General features: G+C 39.4%; 1 protein-coding gene across 9 annotated transcripts; it reads right to left on the minus strand.

The window, feature by feature from the left end:
- Positions 1-264: 264 nt before the first annotated feature.
- On the minus strand, positions 265-19993 carry LUC7L3 (LUC7 like 3 pre-mRNA splicing factor). Of its 9 annotated transcripts, XM_086623842.1 has the most exons (13): positions 19801-19993; positions 13029-13095; positions 12084-12123; positions 11707-11851; positions 10341-10415; positions 10148-10252; positions 8863-9024; positions 8097-8380; positions 7728-7888; positions 2683-2823; positions 2472-2577; positions 1988-2053; positions 1105-1140 (listed from the first exon to the last, which is right to left on the minus strand). In XM_086623842.1, exons 1-12 carry the CDS (start codon positions 19897-19899, stop codon positions 2029-2031), a joined length of 1410 nt encoding a protein of 469 aa, XP_086479968.1. In that variant the 5' UTR covers positions 19900-19993; the 3' UTR covers positions 1105-1140; positions 1988-2028. The 9 variants fall into 9 exon arrangements, 8 of the variants coding, with proteins under 8 accessions (XP_086479973.1, XP_086479969.1, XP_086479967.1 ...); XM_086623843.1 differs by lacking the exon at positions 1988-2053 and having other exon boundaries at positions 266-1140; XM_086623841.1 differs by having other exon boundaries at positions 1098-2053.
- Between the last annotated feature and the right edge of the window lie 1205 nt (positions 19994-21198).

Raw genomic sequence — 21198 nt, forward strand, 5'->3', positions numbered from 1 at the left:
CCACAGATAGATGATGCAAGGCACACCAACATTGCAACAAGCAAGTTACAGTGGTGCTTTGTCCGTGTTTGACTTCAGTTACATGTACAATCAAGTCCTGCATACTAACAGGAAGGATAATGCTCTTTGTAAATGATATCCCTCACAGACACAGCACTGAAGTGCACTTTACTGTCTCTACTGCCGACTAGTACACGCAGTTCTTTTCCAACAGGAACTATGCTTCACGAGGAAGCGTAAGGGAAGTCTCTCTTCCCTGCTATCTGTTGTAGCATGCCAACTGCAAACAGTTGTTAATTAACATTTCAAACTGATACTGCAATGCAAATATAAAGGCAGCCTGATGGCCAATCTCATCAGTGGCATCTTGATGATAAATAACACTGTCAAAGTCTTAACTGCTTTATAAAGGCTTAGGGCCTACGTTTTCATTGCGCGATTTCTGTTATTTCTTAACCAACTGCAGCATAAGCCCCACTTTTTAGGGGACACAGAATCCCACAGCTGTCCAACTGCTGAGAAAGTAAGCTTGAAATGAAATACTAACTGATGGTACTAAAAAAAAAACAAACCCAGAAACACCACAGAATAACTAAGCATCCAAATTAATGGACTAAGCTTGAAGACATGAGTAGATTTATTAGGAAAGAAACTTATTTAATATTAAACGTTCAATGACAGAGACAATCAAATTTGTAACAGAAATTCAAAGATACTTTATTTCCATTTCTTGTATATCAAGAAGCTAGGAATAGCTTAGTTGTAAAAATGGGATTCATTTTAGTTCGATTCACACAAATACTAAACATTTATTCTTGTGTTTTAAAGTCCAAGAATGAAAACTTGCAATTAAACACTGAGCAAGCCATGTGTTCAGGTTATGTTGGTTTCTTATCTTAAAAAGTCTTAAAGAAAAAAAGATACAGGACTTATATTCTCAGTAGCATGTGTGCTATTATCAACACATCTTTATGAATTCTGGGAGGAAACACCAGTCCTGAATTAAATTTTATAAAAAAAAAATTCTAACTCAACTTTATATTTCTCTACGCCACTACAGCTTTCTTTCACCTCATTTTAATGCAGATCTTCAGTTTAAGCTGTCTTCCGTTGTCTTCGCAGACTCTTCATGTAGTAGTCCTATAATGGAAAATTTTGGGAAAACAGACAATTAGACAGCATTAAGGGCATTTAGTTTACCATTCCTATATATTGGCCCAGTTGTTAGCTGTCATCTTAACTCTACAAAAATGTCAACATTGAACATGACTGGCTTTAGAAGCAATAATGTAGCATTAACGGTTTAATAATCAGCATTAAGTGTTTAAGAGTTCCTAGCATAAATAATGAAACTACAGTAACAATTTATGTTGCAAGAAGCTCATTTATCAGCTGTACTCTCCATTGTTAGTTCCTTATTTCAGGTATACAACTAAACACCTTCTGTAAGAGTAAGAAAGCTATGTCAAGAGTGGGGAAAAAACTTCAGGTTTTCCTTTTAACAGAGTATTTGTATTTCCTATTTTAGCTCTTTCATTTCCAACAAAGTTTTTCAGCATACATTCTTGCCATGAACATTCCAATCATTTGGTGGCATCTGTCTTTACATTTGCCTTAGGAGTCTGTTATCAGCCATTCCACTTCTCTGCACTATGGCTGACTGCAAATTCTCCTACACAGTAGGAAATATTAAACACATACCTCTTAAAGACTTGAATTGCATTGAAAGTAACAAGGCGATTATTATGTAGTGTTTATTGCATTTTAAACTCTTTAAAGATATCTAATTCTGGGCAGCACTGCATCCCTACATACAGTTGAAAGAAAATTCCATTCTGTTAACATCAGATTAACAGTATTCACACAATACACAAAAAGTCCTTTTCACTATCTTGAAAATCAAAAACACAACAGTAAGCTTAAAGATTACAGGCAACAGCATTCAAACATGGATGTGGGTAGAGAAAGGAGTACCTGGCATGAGTACCTGCTTAGTTTGACTGAATCCTTGATTTTTAATTTGGCTTTTCATGGGCCGCTCACAACACCAACGCTGTGTGAGGTATGGTAGTCAGCTGCAATAATTCATAAACCCTACACTTCCATCAATCCAATGCTACTGGCTCTCGAGTTACAGAACAAACTGCATTAGAATGCAAGGCAATAAAGCAAAAAAACTAGAAACATCCTTGACAAAGAAATACTAGCAGTTTATATGAAAACAAAGTAGTCCAACATGTGCCTCAAATATTAAGTATTAAAGCAAAAGTTTCTGCTGATGTACCAACACAATATGGACTTAAATACAAAAACAGTTCAACTTTTTAAAAAAACGATAACAAAATCCCTAAAAATAAAAAAGGATAATTAATTTTTCTATGGTGACTATATTACCATATATAAATGTCCCAAAGAGGCACATTAATGGGGGCACGAGTCTGCTACAAAATAGCTGAGACAAAACAATGTACCTCAAAATGTTTTGCAGGACTACACTGTCTTTTCCTTCAGAAGGTGCTTTAGTATGTCTTCTTACTTGGCTTAGTTCCATCTTCATCTGTGCATACTTACGCTGCACTGTTAAACAGTAACAAAAAGCCCTAATCAAAGTTTGAAATAATGCACTTACCTCTGTCTGATCTGAGGTCATATCAGATCAGTTTTAATTGGACTGAGTGTCACCTTCAGATTTAATGTCTTCACTGGTCCCATTGACCTCATTCTTAGTATCACTCTCCTTCGAGTCTGTATTTGTGTCTTCACTCTGTTTTTCTCGACTACTGGACTTCATACTACTTTTTTTATCATCAGATCCCCTCTTTTCTGCCATGAAAGAAGACATTGACCATGGATTTCAAAGTAAAAACAAACATTGCACATGAGATATATATTGCATACAACATGGGACAATTACTTTCTATAGCAATAACAGTAATACTCAAAAAGTTACAGAAATAGGCTTCAGACTACTGTGCTGGAATGGAGAGGGTACAAAAAAGGTCAAAGGGTGGGGAAAAGAGGAGAAAGGACAGATCTCCTAACAGAGGCAGCTGCTCAGCTGTCTGTTCAAACACACAAAATCGGGGTTAAAGAGGCAGTCGAGAAGTTAGGCAAATATGTAATTATGATGCATGGCTTCCTTACTTATCGTGGGCCACTCTTTGTCCCAAGTTTTAATTTATGATGTGTATGGCCTTCTTTGGTTTACAATTCTCATTAAACATGGTTCTTGAAAACAGAACCGGCAGGGAGCCAGTTCTGGTGCATTATCAAATAAATCAATAGTTGCCAATCAAAAATAAACGAGGAACGCCAAACAATCAAATACTGGGAGAAACAAACAACATTAAGCACCGCTACCTTTGAAGGTGGGGATCGCAGTGACAATTAACTTTACTGTAGAGTATGTCACAGAAGCTGCAGACTTGTCAGCATGATTAATTCTCAATTTTATAAAAACAGTAATCATTTATAATCCACTCATTAAAAAGGCTTGGGGAGACAGTTTGCAAGATACATAAAAAGCACTATTTTCCAAAGGTAAAGGAACAGCAAGATGGAAAGAACCTCGTAATTCCATCATGAACAGGAAAGCTGACTGGAGGTTTTGCTACACTGCTGAAAACCTCATTTTTTCCTCAATAATCTTCAAAGAAGGAAGGAAGCCAGAAATAAAAATATTTCCATGGGAAGAAAAACATTCCATAATGGAGCTGCGTGCCTCATCCATAAATTCGCAAATTTAACAAAAATATCAATTCTTTCTATATTATTTCACATCATAATATTCAACCTTTGATGAGTAAAGACACTTTGGAAAGGAAAAAAAAAATCTGAAAAACCAACCTCTTGGATGTCATCACACAGAACAACATTCATGCTCTTTTTTTCTGATTATTCCCTGCTATCCGGGCAATTAAAATAAATAATATAAATATATATATATTTCCCCCCAATACAGGAACACACAGATTGAACACTCCGAAAAAGCTATTTTAAATAATGTTATCACCTAGACTGGCATTACACACTTCTGGAATATAGAAGACAAAGTAGAAATTAAGCTTGAAAAGAGAAGCAACATCCCGACTTCTTTATTTTAAAACAGACCACCAACGGGAGGAGTAAAGACCCCACAGAAATGAGGGCAACTGCCTAACGAACACTAGTGCTGGGGTTTCACCTGAAGCAGCACATCCAGCGCACGGTGCCTGGAGGAAGCACGCAGCGATGTCAAAAAGCCAACTGGAGAACTAATCATTTTGTATCTGTCTGCCCTCGGTTTTGCAACTCCGCAGGTAGATTGCACTCTAACTAACCTTGTTAAAAAGTCTTCTTTTTGTGTCTTATAGGTATCTCCGATGCACACGTAGATCCACTGAGGAATAGTAGTCTTGTTTCCCCGCAGAGGACTAGTAGTCAGTCCAATAATCTTATCTTCTGTCCTATGTAGATATGGTAGATCTTAATAGCCCTATGGATGTGCAGTGTGCAGGGTTTTGTTCTGTCTTGTTTGTTTCTTGAATTTATTCAGGAAGGATAATTTTGTTTAAGGTTAAAAAACTACTAAACTGTGGTATGAAAGATGAAACTCTGCTGTAAACTTTAATAAAATAGTTTTACCATAGCAAACCTCCAGTTTGCCAAGCGGAACTGAGAAAGTGTATTCAACAAATAGTCCAATAACTGAACTTCTTTCAACTCCTGGAGTATCTGCAAGCAGTTAAGTTCCTCCACTGTATTTTCAATCAGTAAGATTTCTTTCTTTAAAAGCATATACAATTAGTTTGCTGTTGAAATTGTGTCTATTATTTCAGCTGTGATCTACTAGGTGTCATCACTTAATATTGACTTTGCTTCCTGATTCAGCACATGCACGTTTTTCTGATTGAGTTCACGTGGGCAACTGAGATTTATTTTGTAAGAATTCTTACCGGGGTAATGTGAATGGTTTTACTGTTCAGGGAATGCAAAAATCAGTCAAACATAATATCCAGTATTACTGAGGGGTTGGGTGTTCTGACAGTATTTGCTGAGGTTTAATCACTAACATGAAAACACAGTCACAAATATAATAGAAGTATTGAATCCAGATTAAGGAAGCTAAAGAGCCAAGTTAGTGCTCTGGACGCAAGTTCCAGTATTAACTCTTCATAAAATGAAGGTACTTGCAGAACAGATGTTTGCCTTTTCTTAAAAAAAAAACCCACCTTAATTATTCCACCTACTCTGAGGGCAGTTTACTTGACAGTACCTGTGTTCTGCTGGTTTATATTAAGCTAATGCTCAGCTGGTGTTCACAGCTGGCAGGCTCCCTCCTTTAGCAAAGGTATCCCTATTCCTGAAACTTGAGTCAGAAATTGCCTCCATTTTTACATATATTTTTTTTCTTACCATCTTAAAGATCTCTGTATTCCACAGCATTTTAGTAAACAAGAAGCCAGGACTTCTGAATTTTCAAAGTATGGCACTAATTTAATGCGTAACAGTAGGCAAGTCTTGGGTAACTGTTCCTTGGGTCTTTTTTTGGGTGGTTTTTTTGTTTGGTTTTTTTTTTCCCCCGCCCTGTTAAGATTCATATTTATAAAGCAGTTTGAGATTTCAAGATGAAAGGCACTACCAGGAGTAGTTACAGTCAGGCCTTTGCTGTTTGCTTTTATAACTGCAGATCAATGGCAGATAAAAGACAATTACATTCTGAAGCCAATATTCCAACGGAGCAGTAAACATAGTAAGTTAGGCCTTAACTTCTACATTATTTCTCTAAAGCAAGCTACTTAACTACCAACAATGCCACACTGCAAACATGAGGATATACTGGTGTTTACAGCATCAGAGAAATTCAATGTTTGCTTGTTAAATACTATTGGTTTGGCTTTCTCCTTCCCCCCCCCCCCATTTTTTGTATTGAAGATTTTTCTCAACAAAGGAAAAACAAACTTCTTCAGTATTACAGTCCTGCTCTAAGGCCTATTTGTGTTTCTGCAAGTGTTATTGAAAAAAGTAATTGATTTTCCAAGGTGGAATTTTCATCACGGCTCATAGCATCACCTCATTGTTCTCATTTCTGGAGGAAGAAAGTAGCAAGCAGCAAACAAAACGACCAGCAAGGAAATCAATCAAGTTAAAACTAAAAATATTGAGATGCTGAAGAAAGTTCACTAGCTCCTCCATTTATGGAAGGATTAAGGAAAAAACTGAAAAGCCATTAATCTCAGCAACAGACCAAATGTGAGTAAATACTAACAGTTATTTATATGCATAGATACACTCAGAGAACTGAACAGGACTTTCTTGACTAAGTACCAGAAATCTGTTCATAAAGTAGACAAAAGAGACACAATATCAGATAGGAATAAAGTAATAAATGGACAGATATAGATTACAATACTGAATCCGAATTTAAACACTACGCATCAGTTCCACTGCCAATGAGCAAGCAACTAAAAACTGCTTGCTTATAAAGGGCAAAGCAAAATGAGAGACGAATCGATACTAAAGATGCACCATAGTGTAAACCAGAGAAATTAAAACGATCCAAGGAAGTCAGGCAAGAAAAATACATAAAGCATTACCAACATTTTCGGAACTAATCTGCCGGGTCAATATGGAAAAGTAAGGGTAGGGCAAACAGGCCTATGCAATCAGAAAGACGCACATAGCACCTTTCATTTCAGAGAACCTCCAAAGCCCCTTAGGAACATAACAGAGCTGTTTCACCCATTACTGACCGTCAGCTCCAACTACACATGGAGCGGCTGCTCCGGACTGCACATTAGCCAGCAGTTTAAGCCAGAAGTTAGTATTACATTCCTCCAGACTTTTAAAGGGGGAAATTTGGCAGTACCAGTGAATTAGCGTCTTTTCACAGAACGTGAATCTGTAGCGTTCTCTCTGTAGCTCTTTTTAATCCTACTTTAAGGTAAAGCTTCTCAACACTGGCCTTTGATGAAGCATTGAGTCACCATCAATGCTGTTGTACAATGCATATACTGCTATAAAAGCGCTCCAAGGACTGATACAGCATTCCTTTGAGACTCACCTGAATAGTGACAAAGCAAATCTCACTTCATTTACAAAAAAAACCCCACAAAACAAGGGGAGTGGGGAGAAGGATGGGAGGAAGAGCAGAAGATTGGACAGAGGGCATGAAATTGTAATTTAGAGCTTTACAGAAATTCTGTAAGATTTCTCTTGGACTGCATTCATAGATTTTGAGAAAAAATAAAAGCATTGTTAAAGGAAAATAAAGGAATCATGATCTTGTAGAGAAGCAATAGATGCTGCAGGTTAAAAACCAGCTACCAATCTCCCACAAAACACGTACCAGCAAAGGGTAATTACGGAAACATCTGCTAAGAGTAGGAGTAGAAGATATTCACTCTTACGAAAATCTGATTACAAGCTTCTATTTTTCTGAAGGTAAACAGGTCTTAAAATACATCAAAATCCTCACACACTTAATTTGCAGACAAAGTGGTAAGCTTTTAATAACTACTGTAACTAAGAGGTGAACACTGAGGTGCACGTATGCACGCACGTGAGTTAATAACTGGAATGAACAAAATGCTCTAAATTGGTTAACAGCAACCCAGAGTTTATAAAACCAGATCTGACTTCATGCCAAGAACTTTCAGTCACTCACTGAAAGACTAAGAGCTTTTGAGACTTTAGGGAAAGATTAGTTTCAGAACATGACATGAACTCAAGTGTTCACACAAACATACCTTTTTCTTTTGACTTCCTGTCTTGTTCTCTCTCTCTGCTTTTGCTTCTGTGCTTGTAGGATTTCCGATCCCGGCTCTTTGATCGCCTCCTGTCCCTACTGCGAGACCTGTGTTTTCTTTCTGATCTATCATGACTGCGGCTTCTTCGTCGGTCACGACTCCTTAACATTCAGAGGAAATTTCAAAAATGTAAATGTCAGCTGGTATTTTGTGAAACAGTAGCACTTTCCAATTCATTGATTATTTGCACTCAGTACATTAAGACCTGGCTTCACATTGTCTTCTTCATTTACTCAAACATTCCACCACACAGCTTAAAAGATATCCACTACTAGACACCCCCACAGACCACCACACACCCTCACAGACCTGCTTCGCCTTCTTTCTCTGCTTCTTGATCTTTTGTGGTCTCGTGAACGGCTGCATCTTCTGTCAGATGTTCTGCTTGAATGTCTACTCCGTGAACGACTCCTTTTACGTCTCTCTCTATCACGAGCCCTCTCTTTTTCCTTTTCTTCTTCTTCACGTCGTCTCTTCCTTTCCCGCTCTTCTCTTTCCCGTTCCCTCTCTTTCTCTCTCTCTTCTCGTTCTTGCTTCTCTTTTTTTAACCTCTCATCACGGTCAGGTTCTTCTGTTCTTTTTCGTAACTTTTCCTTTAAAAAAAATTCACAGAAAGAAATGAAGATTACTCAAGATAAACCATTCAACATAACTTAGGTTTATACATTTTGAAGATGTAGAAGCTTAAGCTTCTGAAGTATTTCAGGTTTTCTTTCCAAACAGAGGATGGCCTACACAAAAGCCCTTTCTAAAATCCCTGAAACAGAAATCCTCTGTCTTGCAGAACTTTTTTCTTGTCATTCTCAAAAGAACAGAGGCCACACTGCAGTTCTTTACAAAAGCTACAAAAAATTCCCACCTGAATTTACATCTTTGCTTACATCCAGTGTAATCACATATGACAAAGAACATCAGTGGAAGCACAATGCTAAATGTGCAGTGGGATTCCATTTAATTTTTATATACTATCTTGAGAGTATTTCACCCACTTGATAAAGTCCACTGAACAGCCTTTTGTTTACCATAGGAAGCCTCCAAGCAATTTTTTACGTTCAATAACTGAAGAGATGCTTACCTTTAAATCTTCTACAGTAGCTTTTATTTTGGCATAACCCATATGCTGCTTTCCCATCAAGTGGTCATCTACCCTAGACTGTGCATCTCCTACAATTAAAAAGGCTCCACAAACTTCACAAACTTCCATTTGCTTTTCCTGGGCTGCAAAGCTCTCGATTGTCTGCAGAAGAAAAATATTCAATAAAGCAAAAGAAAAGTTTTAGCCAGAAGCCAGTGAAGAGGTTTAGAACTTTACTGTTACTGTTGTCAAATCCTAGGCACTAATGAAAGTTGAAAATCATTAACTGAACGCTTTGTCTTCAGAGCACTGCAGCTACTAGGATTAACAGGGCAAAAATAGGCTGCATACACCCATTCCATGTAAGCCACAAGGAAAGAGTCAATTATAAAACACAAAACAAACGCTATTCCTCACTGCAAAGGATTAATATGTATATAGCTGTATCTGTAGATTCCTTACAATCTCAGGATTAAGGAAAATAAAAATCAGTTTTCTCTGAAGAGGACTTCTTTGGCATGAATTGAAATGTCTGGAGCTGCAGAATAACCATGGAATATGTCTCAAGAAATATATCATGAAGAAATACAAAAAGGAACACTGGGCTTTTATTTAAAAGGACAGCAACGAAATTAATTCACTGTTTCAATGGACATACAAGAAATACACCAGAATTTCCACATAAACCCAAGCGATTATTACTGTGCAATGTTCATGAATCATACAGTATGGACTATGATTCAGTAGGACCAACACTACTGCCTGCAACATTTCAGAACTTTTGAAAAATAAAACAGAAATCAATTTCGGTGTATTATTAAACACCGAAATACAATGTTTAAACATAAGCTCCTTTTTGTTGACAGGAATTTGCTACTTAACACATTACTTTTGGCTTCTGTAGCTCTCGAAGTCAGACAGATGCCTGTCTCTAGTCACAGCCCTAACACAAGGGCTTTCTGTAACAGTCAGATTGGTAGTTCAGTGAAATAATATTTCAGAAGCTACTTGGCAAAGTTTAACTGAGACTTGAACTAGAGTAAGCTGCAAGCTCACCTCCAGGACTGCTACGTAAATAACTTCATTATTTGTGTGTATGAAACCCACTCTCGAAGTAGCATGCTAAATCAACATACTCAATTAACACATTTAAGTGTCACGTTATTGTCTAAAAAAATTCTGCACAGAACTTGCACACCTTCAGTGTAAAAACAAGGTTATTAAGAACACACTGTTGCATCAAATTTTGAAATAAGTCTGACAGAACTATAAACACATTACTTACTGACGTTGTAGACCTCAGCAATTCTCTCTCTTCCTTTAACTGTTCAACAAGTTTCATCATTCCTTGTGCCTCCTCCACCTTCCCTTCTGAACCTAGTTCTTCAATCTAAAGGACAATTAAAAAATTCAACTATAATTTTTAATCAAGTAACAAAAGCAAGAGATCTCTCTTATACGGGGTAAAAAAACCTCACCTGTTGTAGAAGTACATCAATTTTGTCAGTTAACACTTGAATCTTCTCCTCATTTTTACCGGTAGGTCCCGCTCCCTGCCAAACAGTACAAGTGTTGAGGTTTTGTTGGTTTTGGTTTAGTTAAAATAATTTTAAAACACATGAATGTGTGTCTTCTCATATTCCAGAGACACTTTAGGAATAACCTCCCCTTGCCTCTTCTCCCATGAAGACCTACTAATAATAATAGTCTAGTCTAACACAAAACACTCAACACAGCTTACTCCGTTCTTGCTGAGTGAAGCAAGCTCTAGTCACACTAATTCCTCCTAAATCAACAAAAATGTTCAAGGCCCTGGCCCATAAAAGGTAAGACATCTGAATTCAAAGTCCTAAATTTAAACTCTGAATCTGCCATGGAGCTATTACATATCTTTGCAGACATTCAAGTATGAGTTAGAAGTTCCACGGGCCCTGAAATTTAACTTCTGAGCATAAACGCAAAAAGAATCTCACTTCATCCAAAATGTACTTGTTAGTAGTGTTCTCTCTATAGGCTGCTGGAACAGACTTACATCTGCTTCCCCCACCACCTTTGCTCTATTCCACAGCCAATAAGTTCTCCTGACCAAGGATACTCTCCCCAGCTCCCTCTGAAGCAACTGGACTTTGCACAGAACAATTAACTGGGGCAGCAAAAAGGCTCAAGGCTACCCTAGCAGCCACGAAAATGTAAGAGAGCAGTGACTGCTCCAAGTCAATCAATCAAGAGACAAGAAAAAAAATCAGTGGAGTTAACATGTAAAATTTTTCTCCCAGTCAGTTCAAGCTTTTCATTAACAGCTGTCTAGTATGCAGCTTGGAACTGAGAAAAGCTGCACTGAAGTACTTCTTTCTCCAACTTCCATGATTCCATCACTGCCTGCCAATGGTGGTGATGGAGCAGAAAGAGGCTACAGCCTAAGGGTGGCAGATGACCGGGGGATTTAGCATCACCAGCTGCTGAAAGACCCAGTACTTGCCTACTTCAGTAACATCAATGTGAGACAGCTTACTAACTGAGGGGGAAGGAGGAATCTGCAACTAAGGGAGAGAAGGTTATCTGAGGGTAAAGACAACACTTGACAGGATTAATGTTCCAGGGCAGAGAACAGATACTGATTCTAAGGAAAAAAAGACTGGGAGAATAGAGAGGGACTCCTGCTGACTGTGGAGCCACTTGGCTTGTCCATTAGGGCTAGATGCAATCTGCTGGCTAACAATTGAGGAGATTTATCTAATAGGAATCCTCTGGAAAACAATATATTTTACCCAAAGAGACAAGGTAAAGAGAACATGAAGACACTATCTAGAGGAAAAATTGCCTCAATGATTCTTCCAGACTCACCCCAGAAGACTGTTGATTCTGTGACAGTGCCAAACGAGCATGGCCTCTTCGAATCCTGCGTTCTACCTCTGCAAGCAAGCTTTGCAAATAGCGTAAGAAGTCTCTTTCATAGCCCACTTTCATAAAACGAGAGCTCTTCTCATACCTGGTAAAATATTTCAAAAATGAAAGCTCACGTCACTCCATAACGTATGAAAAATAAATAATAAAACCTACAATGTTATAAATTCTTACTCGAGGTAAGAGCATATTATACATTTAAATAAATGTTTACATAAATGAAAAAGCAATTAGTTTCTCATGGTTGGGTGGCTTTTAGGAAATTTCAAACACACTAGAAACACTATTTGCATTAACATATCAACTAAAATACTTACTGTTTACGTAGATTTTCATCATGAATTTTTTCACAAGGACCTAAAAAGACCAAACAAAAAGTTTAAGCTTGCATTCTTGAATGCTGTATTCACACTCCATCAGCATTTGTTTGTGCACCATAATGAAAAGAGTTATAAACACTTCCCAGGGACTCTTATGCCTGCCTTTCTGCTTTCTTTGCTTGGAGTTTGAAAGACACATTAAAGAAAAAGAATGTCAATATGGTTTACTAATTATAAAACCAAAGGAGATTCTGAATCACATATAAAGTCTTCACATAAAATAGAATTTCCATATCAAGTTCTGCACAGGTGAAACTACACAAACAAAATAATACCTTAAACACCTGGGGCCTTAAGGGGAAGGAAAAAAAAAAAAGAAAAAAGAAAAATGACATAGGAAGGGTAATTTAACCAAGCACTTTCAAAGCTCCAGTGTTCTTTGTCATAAACAAGTGGCTTCGTAAAACGTTGACTTTCCGAGTAGAATTAGGAGGTATGTGGCCTGAGTTTCTGAAGGCAGTCATGTTAAAGTTCCTCACCTTCCCCAGTCTATCAAACTCTGCAATGGACTAGGAAATTAATGCTAAGACAAGAAGCCTGTTTTTCCTAGTTACTGTCTCCAAACCACACGTTGTCTGCATACCATCACTTGAAAGCTACTAGTAATTAGAGATGGCCTTCAGTAATAACTATTCTAGTAAATGAGTATCTAACATAATGAGGCCCAAAAATGTAAGGAAAAAAAACTTTTTTCACTTAGAGGAAGTAGGATCTGGAGTAAATACTGCTCTTAACATAGTATATCACGGCAACCCTTTAAAAATAAAAGTCTCTTTTTAAAGTGTTTTGACAGAGCATTAAGCAATAAAAACGTAGTGTGCAAACAAAAGTTCAACAGTAATTACATACAAGTGAATAAAGTTACAAGACTTACAGACTTACCTAAATCAGAACGGGTATTTGTAAATAATTCAGCTGGGCAAAAGCCACAAAGGTAGTATTTACAAACCTGACAGAGGGGAAAAAAGAAATAACCATCATTTTTTTCTTCATGAATTAGCAGTTTTAGATAATTGCTTCTATCTTCTAAAATACAGTGTAAAAGCCCCCTTTGCACACTGCAAAATTTCTGAAAATTACACAGGTACACCCTCTATCTTTGTGTTACTTGGTAGCAGTAAACACTACAAGGTGCATCTTAACCAAAAAACACCAAAATTCTTACTTTCCATTGCAATAACAGTATTTCTTAATTCTATTGCTAAATATTTCAGATTACAGGAAAGTGTCATCTATTTGTAAATGCAATATAGCATTTGGTATTTCCAAAGGAATTAAATCACACTGGACTACTGAAAAAGTTACTGTGAAGTTCCCTAACTGTGAACACCTACAAGGGGTGAGAAACATCTGCCTTGGAAGCACGAAAGCAAGTTCCTCTTAGCTTGTCTGTAACAATTTTGTGTTCAGCCTCCACTTCTTCAATGCTACCGGCTTGGAGAACAGGAGCCATCAGCATTCAAACTGAGGCACTGCCTCAAGGATTCTGCTGTCCATCAAAAGACTTAAGAACACACACAGTAACTATCCAAACGCTTCCCTGCTCCATTGCTTTTAAAAATGCCTACTTTAAGAATGACATGCAAAGACACGCTGTATACCTCTTAAGGCAGACGACATTCATTTTAACCTCGTTTCCTGCCAACTAAAAAAGGATTTGTTTTGTTTCTACATAGTCTATTTCTACTTTAGCAAGTCAGGTTCTTTTTGATAACAGAAAAATACCACCAGGAAGTCAAGAAAAAAACCAAGCTGTTAGTCTAGCCAGTAAATACTTAACATATGATGGGATAAAACCAGCTTTTGTTAAAAAGATTATTCACCCTCACCCATGAGCATGGGCTTGGCTGGTCAAGTTGGTCAGTTCTTGAAGTTCATAAACAGAAATACCTCCTGTCTATCCATCAGAACAGCCAAGAAGATAAAAATCAGAAATACTTTCACCTCTAACTTCATAAGCAATCTTAAATAATTAATTCTTCAATAGACCCTTCCCCTGGATGTGATGACCAGTAATTAACTTAAGCATCAATCCAAAACTAGTCTGGACATTCTTCTAACATCTCCTTTATGTTACACCAGTTTCTAGTGTTTGGCAAATCTAGTAATTGCTACTGCACATTACAACCTAGTTCTAACAATTTCACACATTCTGTGGACAAAGATTTGTGACATATTATTTCCTCAGATACATTCAAAGTATTTTAACAAACAGGTGAAGAGAGACACCCAAAACCAATCCCACACCAACACCTCACCGAAATGCCTGTGACACCAGTTGATCAAATTAGATCAGTCTGATTTATTTTTCCACACTAACTGCCAGACTGCAAATCAGACTACAGAAGTTAAAACTGGACTGACTGCTTTACAGATTACACAGAAAAACAATCAAGCTTTCTACTAACAAGCCATGGACACAAAAAAAAAAACCCAAACCAAAACAGAAATCTCTTATCACATAATTTGAATACTTCTCTTGTGATCCAGGTTACAACACTGTGGCACCTATCTGAAGCCATTTGTCAGGAATAGTTAAGAAAACATCACACGAAATCACAATTTGTTTTTTCTTCTTAGGAAGCAAGCAGAAAGTTACTGGAAAAAATGTGGTTTCAGAATCTGCTCTCTTCTCTGAAAGCTCCAATATCCCTTGTTCTAATATCACGTTGTTTCAAGGGAGCAGTTTCTAGAATGAACTCCTGTACTAATCAATAGAAATATAATTTCTAATTTCTCTCTACATTCTTTTTCTCCTCCGTTTTCTCATCCTCACATCCAAGTACTGAAGTCAGTGAAAAGGCACTTCCCCTAGAAAAATTTAGGGATGGATTAAACAATTTCCTAAGATGCAGGGAACACAACAATAACAATCTGACCATATTATGATGTAAATAGAGTTGTAGAACGTCTTGTATCAGCTCAAAAATTAGGCAAACCAGTCTGTAACAGCTTTGAAACAAGTAGCAACAAAAGGAGCAAAAGAGAAATTAGAGGCAAAAGTATGATCAAGAAAAAAAAAACAACTCAAAACCAAAACAATACCAGAAATAATTATTTTATACGCAGCACTGCTAGGAAAAGCCTCCTCTTATGAGCTGATGGTTAAAGCTAGAAACTGTAATGACCAATATGAAAATATGCAGCTTAAACATGTGTCACATGTATTAATTATTTATATATTGAAAACCCAACAACAAAAACCACACACACTGAAAAGTTGCAGAAATTTTCTCCTAACTAGCTCTGGATGTTCTGGTACCTAATGAATTCCTTGACATGCTCTCCTAAGAGGCAGTCTGCAGAGAAATACTTAGATTAGAGTGGTTCAGACTAGCGTGTCTGCAGCAATTTTCTCCCTCTCATACCTATTTTATTATGCTCTTCAACTGATTTTGCTTCAACAGAAAAACATTACTTGAGAGAATCTTGCAGTTATCTGGAAAGGTATCGTTCTGGCTTAGCTTCAAGGTGTGGCACATCTGCCTTGACAAGCTGCAGAAGCCAGTCAGCTGCACTTAGGGTCGGTCTTCAGTAATCAATGATGAGTAAGAACAGAAAGGGCCAAAAAATGGATGAAGCATCACAGAGCCTTTGAAGGACAGAAACAGAGGTGATATGCTTCAAATGGCATTACTCATCCATGGCTTATCAGACTGCTGCGCTTAGCTCAAGTCAGGAATATGGGAATACATTCCATATTTGCAGAAACAGCGCAACAGGCAGTTTAGTACCGACATTTACTTAAGCAGGTAACAAGCACTTAGTTCTTTTTACCATATTATTCTGATGACTCTGCTACCAAGAAGGTGGAATAAGGAATGTTACTGTCAAACTACTGCAGCAGGATTAGCCATAACTTTCGTCTCAAAGCTCTTAGGGTCTCATTTCAATAAGACGTTAGAATAAATACAGATAGACACTTGGAACTTTCCACTTCATCTCAAATTCACTAATCCTTGAAATCTCTTGGAGATAGTGAAGTAGTATCCCTCACCTCAAAGTTAACTAAGCTGACAAGAACGGTTAGCTCTTCCACAGTTTGTGAACCAATTCAAAGCTTTCTTGTATAAAGAAACTATTAACAGCTCTGTATCATTACGATGTTCCTCTTCTGCAAGAAATTAATTACTGATGGAGAAGTATCAGCATAACTGTAATAAACAATTATGTAAGCAAATTCCTTTAGGCAGACAATTCCTAGTAAAAAAGGCTGAGAGTAAAATGTAGCAGGTTGTGGCCTACACACCAAAAACTAGAAAATTCCTTCATTTAGACGAGTTCTCCGAAATCATTAAATTTCACTTACATCAGACATTTTACGAGCAATGCCTAGCCACCCAAAACCAAACACACACAAGTCCTTCTCCCAAATCCACTCTTACAGACAACCTTCCGTTACTAGTATTATTCCAAAACAAGTAACACTTAAGTCCTCCTTCCCTTCACCCCCTGGAGGATTAAGTTCTGAGATTCCACCTAGGTGCAAACCAATTTAGGTCCTTGGCATTAAAAAAATAAAAATGTAACACATCATAAATAGCTAATACCATCAAATCATATTTTAAATACAGAACCTACATTTCAAGAAACTGCATTCCTATCAGAGATAACTGCTCACAGTCACTTGTCCATAACAGCTCTCCGACCCTCCCCACTTTCTGAAAACACAGAATTTACCCTGAATGAACTATCACAATCTCAAAGCCTTATACAAAGCATGGGTAGTCAATGCTGGGCTTTCTTGTGCTACACAACAGCCTCAGACCTCTTATGCAATCGCTGTTTCCACAGGAATTTAGTTTTGTATAGGTGGCATATTAAAGCAAGAATGTGTGAATCAATAAAGTTACTGTTCCAGAAATATACTTTGTCTACAGATATGACAGTAAGCAGAAAGACTAAAATATATGACCCTAATAATTTCCTCCTGCATACAAAACAGAAAGCCTTTATGCCAAAACTAGAATTGATCATCTAAGGATGCAATACTGAAATATACAGCAACTGGGATTGCATTTTTTTTTTTTAAGATTAAAGGCTTTAATCATGTCAAAGGTTTAAAGTAAGAACTTACAGTCTACAAAAGGCACATACATAATCAATGTTTCATTAGAACTGAAAATAAATGCTCAGCTATCACACTCAGCTTCCACACCTTCAAAACAACCTACTCCTATCTTGTATTTCATTGCATCTTCCATGCAGTTTTTGATATCCACCTAGATGCAATTTACAAATGGTGAAGAAAATAGAGATGAGCTTGTTTTGATAACCTTCCATATCTAAAACTGATCAAATGTGACACAAAATCCTAGACTTTGGTATGAATACAACATGCTTACACGGGAAAGGCTATGTTGATATGTGCCTGATTGTACAAGAAATGACATTAGCATATGTATTTCATCTGAAAAGCAAAACAGTAGTCAAGTAGATGAATTAATGTTACTATTTGAACCTTATCTGCATTTCCTGTCTTTTAAAACACGTCAGCATTGCAAATTTAATCTTTAGGTGATGCAGGAAGACCAACTGAAACACGTTTTAACAGCAGTATTTTTTTTTGTTATGAATTTGTCAGTTGACCATAGGAATCTATGAAAACATTCCTTTCCGAGAGGTCGCATTGAATTATGGTCCTATAAACTTCATAAACAAAAGCAGGCACAAAACAAACAGCAGCAGTTCCTGCAAGAATGAAGGCTCGACCCAAAGTCTATAAATTTCTCTCTGGTCTCAGACACAGGACAGCTCTTCACTTTCTAAATTGTCAAAGGAGGACTGGGAAGAAGAAACAAAGCCCCATTTCTGAAACAGTAAAACTGAATAACAGCTTAGAGACAGATTACTATGGTTATAGTCAATCTCTTCAGCCTAAAATTAAAAAAATTGCTTATTTGAAAATGAAGAAACTCATCTGAACTTGATTAAAGAGGAAAAAAAGTCTTTTTCACCCTAAGAAATAAACCAAAACAACCCCCCTATCTATTCTACCAACATGGCTCAAGCCATTGACTTTGTATTTCCAAAGCTGAGCAACTCTTCCTTGAGTTCAGAATCAAAAGAAAATATGTAACTGAACACCTAACTGAATGATATTTGTTTAATAAGAGAAGTCTAGAAAGACATTAAGAAGGTCATGAAAACTTCCTGAACTCACAATTTCCTCCTGACATGCACAGCTTACTTACACAGCAGCGTTTTTCAATGGGGGGGGGGGGGGGGGGGGGGGGGGGGGGGAAGGTTCCCTGCGCTTGCAAAATCTAAGGGAAGACAGATTTTGTCCTTATCTCATGCATTCTGAGACAAATTAAAACATGTATTAGCCATGTTTAAAACAACATAGCTCTCGTATGAAAACATGAAATTCCCACCTCTGCGATTTATGATGGAATTTAGAGTAGCCAAAAGTAAACGTTTCTCCCACCTCCCAGTTTAACAAATGCTAAAAGGGGAGGAACCAAATGCTTTTTGCAGCTTAAATCACAGAAATTCCTACCACACAGACAATAAATAAGCTATTGCAACTGGGACACTTTCTTTTAACATACACCATAACTCAAAAAATATATTATAAACAAGGGGATAAAAACCCAAAGAATTTCAGCTGTGTTCATCTCTCCCAAAGAAAGCCTATAGAAATTTTGTAACTACCATTGATTTTCTGTGAAATAACTTACAACATAATTCATTACTGCTCAACCATACCCGGGAAGAAACCCCACTCTAATAATAATAATAATCATCATCATCATCTTGTTTGAGCTATTTATTGCAGAAAATTAATGAACCACCACATTAATAAAAAATACATTAGTACTACCAACCGACGCACTGTTTCAGTTAGCCCCCCACTAGGAACTGCAGAACTCCTTTGACAGAGGAAATAAGGAATCAAGCTTTTCTTAGCAAAATCTTCAGTTTCAAAAGTCTTATGGTTCTTCCTTGCGCCACAACCTCCACACAGTTAAGTCAGTATGCTGGTAGCCTTCTGTTTCCCTCCCCAATTCCACACTCACGAAGAGATCCAAAGACATTTGTCTTCCCAACTACTAACATCTGCCTCATCCCTCTTCGTGCAAGCCAGCAGGCTTCTACTCCTAAGAGAAGAACTCCACAACCCCCGCCTCTCCAACATGTTATTTTTCCCCTCCCCTGGAGGTCTCAGCCACCAACAGGCCTCTCGGAAACCCCCGGTCCGGTTTGCCGACGCTCGGTGGAGAACACGCCACGGCGAACACCGCCTCTCCCCCGCGCGCAGGAACCCAAACACAGGGCCTCTCTCCTCCCATCGGCCCAAACAACAGCGCAGCCCTCTCCCGCACCGCTTTGCTACCGCGGGATCCTCCTCCCGCCCGGCCGCTCGCTTCCTCCTCCTCAAGGCTCGGCGAGGTTCCCGCGCAGCGGCTCGGGCCTAACCCACCCCGCGGCCGCCATGCCGGAACCGCGCACGGAGGGCCCGACCCGCACCCCCACCAGAGCCCCCCTGGGCCGGGGCCGCATCCCTTCCCCCCGTCCCCGCTGCTGCCCTCGGGCCGGGAGAAGCTACAGGCCCGCGCCAGCGGTCCGTGCCGCTACAAAGCCCCAGCGCTACGAGGGGGATGGGAAGGAGGGAGGGAGGGGGGAGGAGAGGCGGCTCCGCTTCACTCACGCTCTCATGGTCCCACCGCACGTTGCTGCGCTTCTCATCCGGGGCCAGGTTTCTGTCCCGGCCCATAAGCTCATCCAGGAGCTGGGCGGCCGATATCATCGTGTCCTCCTGGCCGAATCCCCCCCTCGCCAAATGCCGCCGCCTCTCCTCCCCAACCGACCGCGCCGCCGCTGAGAGTGACAGAGACAAAATGGCGGCGCGGCTCCTCGCCCTGCCCAGAATGCACCGCGCGCCGCCTAACCGCCTCTGGGGCCTGGCGGAACGCGGGCCGGGCCCGCTGGCGGCCTCGCGGGGCGGGAACAGCCGCGCCCCCGCGGAGGCCGGGACGGCTCCTGGGTTGAGACTTGAGACGGCGGCGGAGAAAAACGGGGGGGGGGGGGGGCTGCCAACAAGCGCAGAGGGCTTCACTTAGGAGAGGCGGACCCCCTCCCGCGGCCCGGCCTGGGAGCGTCGTCGTGCGCGCGGCCGCTGAGGGACCGGAGGGATGAGGAGGTACCGGCACCGGGAGGCAACGCGCCGGTGCGTGGCCGGGCGGGGCGGGCGGCTCGAGGGGTACCGCGGGCCCCTCTGCTCCCGGGCAGCGTCAGCGCCATCCCTGACACACCGTTACTGACCTCTCGAGTGCCGCCGGCACCGGGTATTCCCTTAGGAATTCTACCTGTACAGTGGGGGAAAAAAAAGCCTCTCAGATCTTACAACCAGTTTCTGCTCGTTTGGGTATTTGTTTCCTTTCTGAACGTGACTTTGTACTTTGTCTTTACCGAATTTCTCATACCAATTTTCAACTACTTCTCGATTTCTCAAAATCATTTTGATAATCCTAAGTGCATGAAATTAATTAAACTTTTCAGTTGTATTTTTGGAAGAGCTCGAAGTCTGTATTTGTGCTCATCTTGTAAAACCCACAGGACTCGGGCGGCCTCGCTCAGGATGACGGAGGGCTTCACGCAAACGCCAGCGTTACCTGCAGAGTTTTCTTTCCCACCTCCGTTATGCAGTGCTGTAAGACACCACAAAGTTTTTCCAAGTTTTGCAATTTTATAATGATTTAACAACCCACTGGAACTGCTGGAAGAGTGTAATTTAAGTCGATGCAACATAACTTGTATGAATTTTCAGTCTTAACATCCTACAGTCTGGGTTTTGGGGGCGGGATGGGAGGCGGGTGTTTGCTTTATAAAACGGGTAGAACTGGTCTGTGTTTCACTTTCTTTATGTTACTCCCAAGTGCACCAGGAAAGCAAACAGGTACACTGGAGCCTGACTACTGCAGATTCCCCAGAATAGCGGCATGGTCGCACAGAGCAGACTACGACAGAACTAGCTAGCTCCCTGGCTAGAGTTTGAAATTATTGACTTTCTATAGCTGTGAAATTTTTACCAGCTCTTCTCTCTCCT

This window comes from Tauraco erythrolophus, chromosome 20 (genome assembly GCF_009769465.1).
Source record: "Tauraco erythrolophus isolate bTauEry1 chromosome 20, bTauEry1.pri, whole genome shotgun sequence".
Classification (NCBI taxonomy): domain Eukaryota; kingdom Metazoa; phylum Chordata; class Aves; order Musophagiformes; family Musophagidae; genus Tauraco; species Tauraco erythrolophus.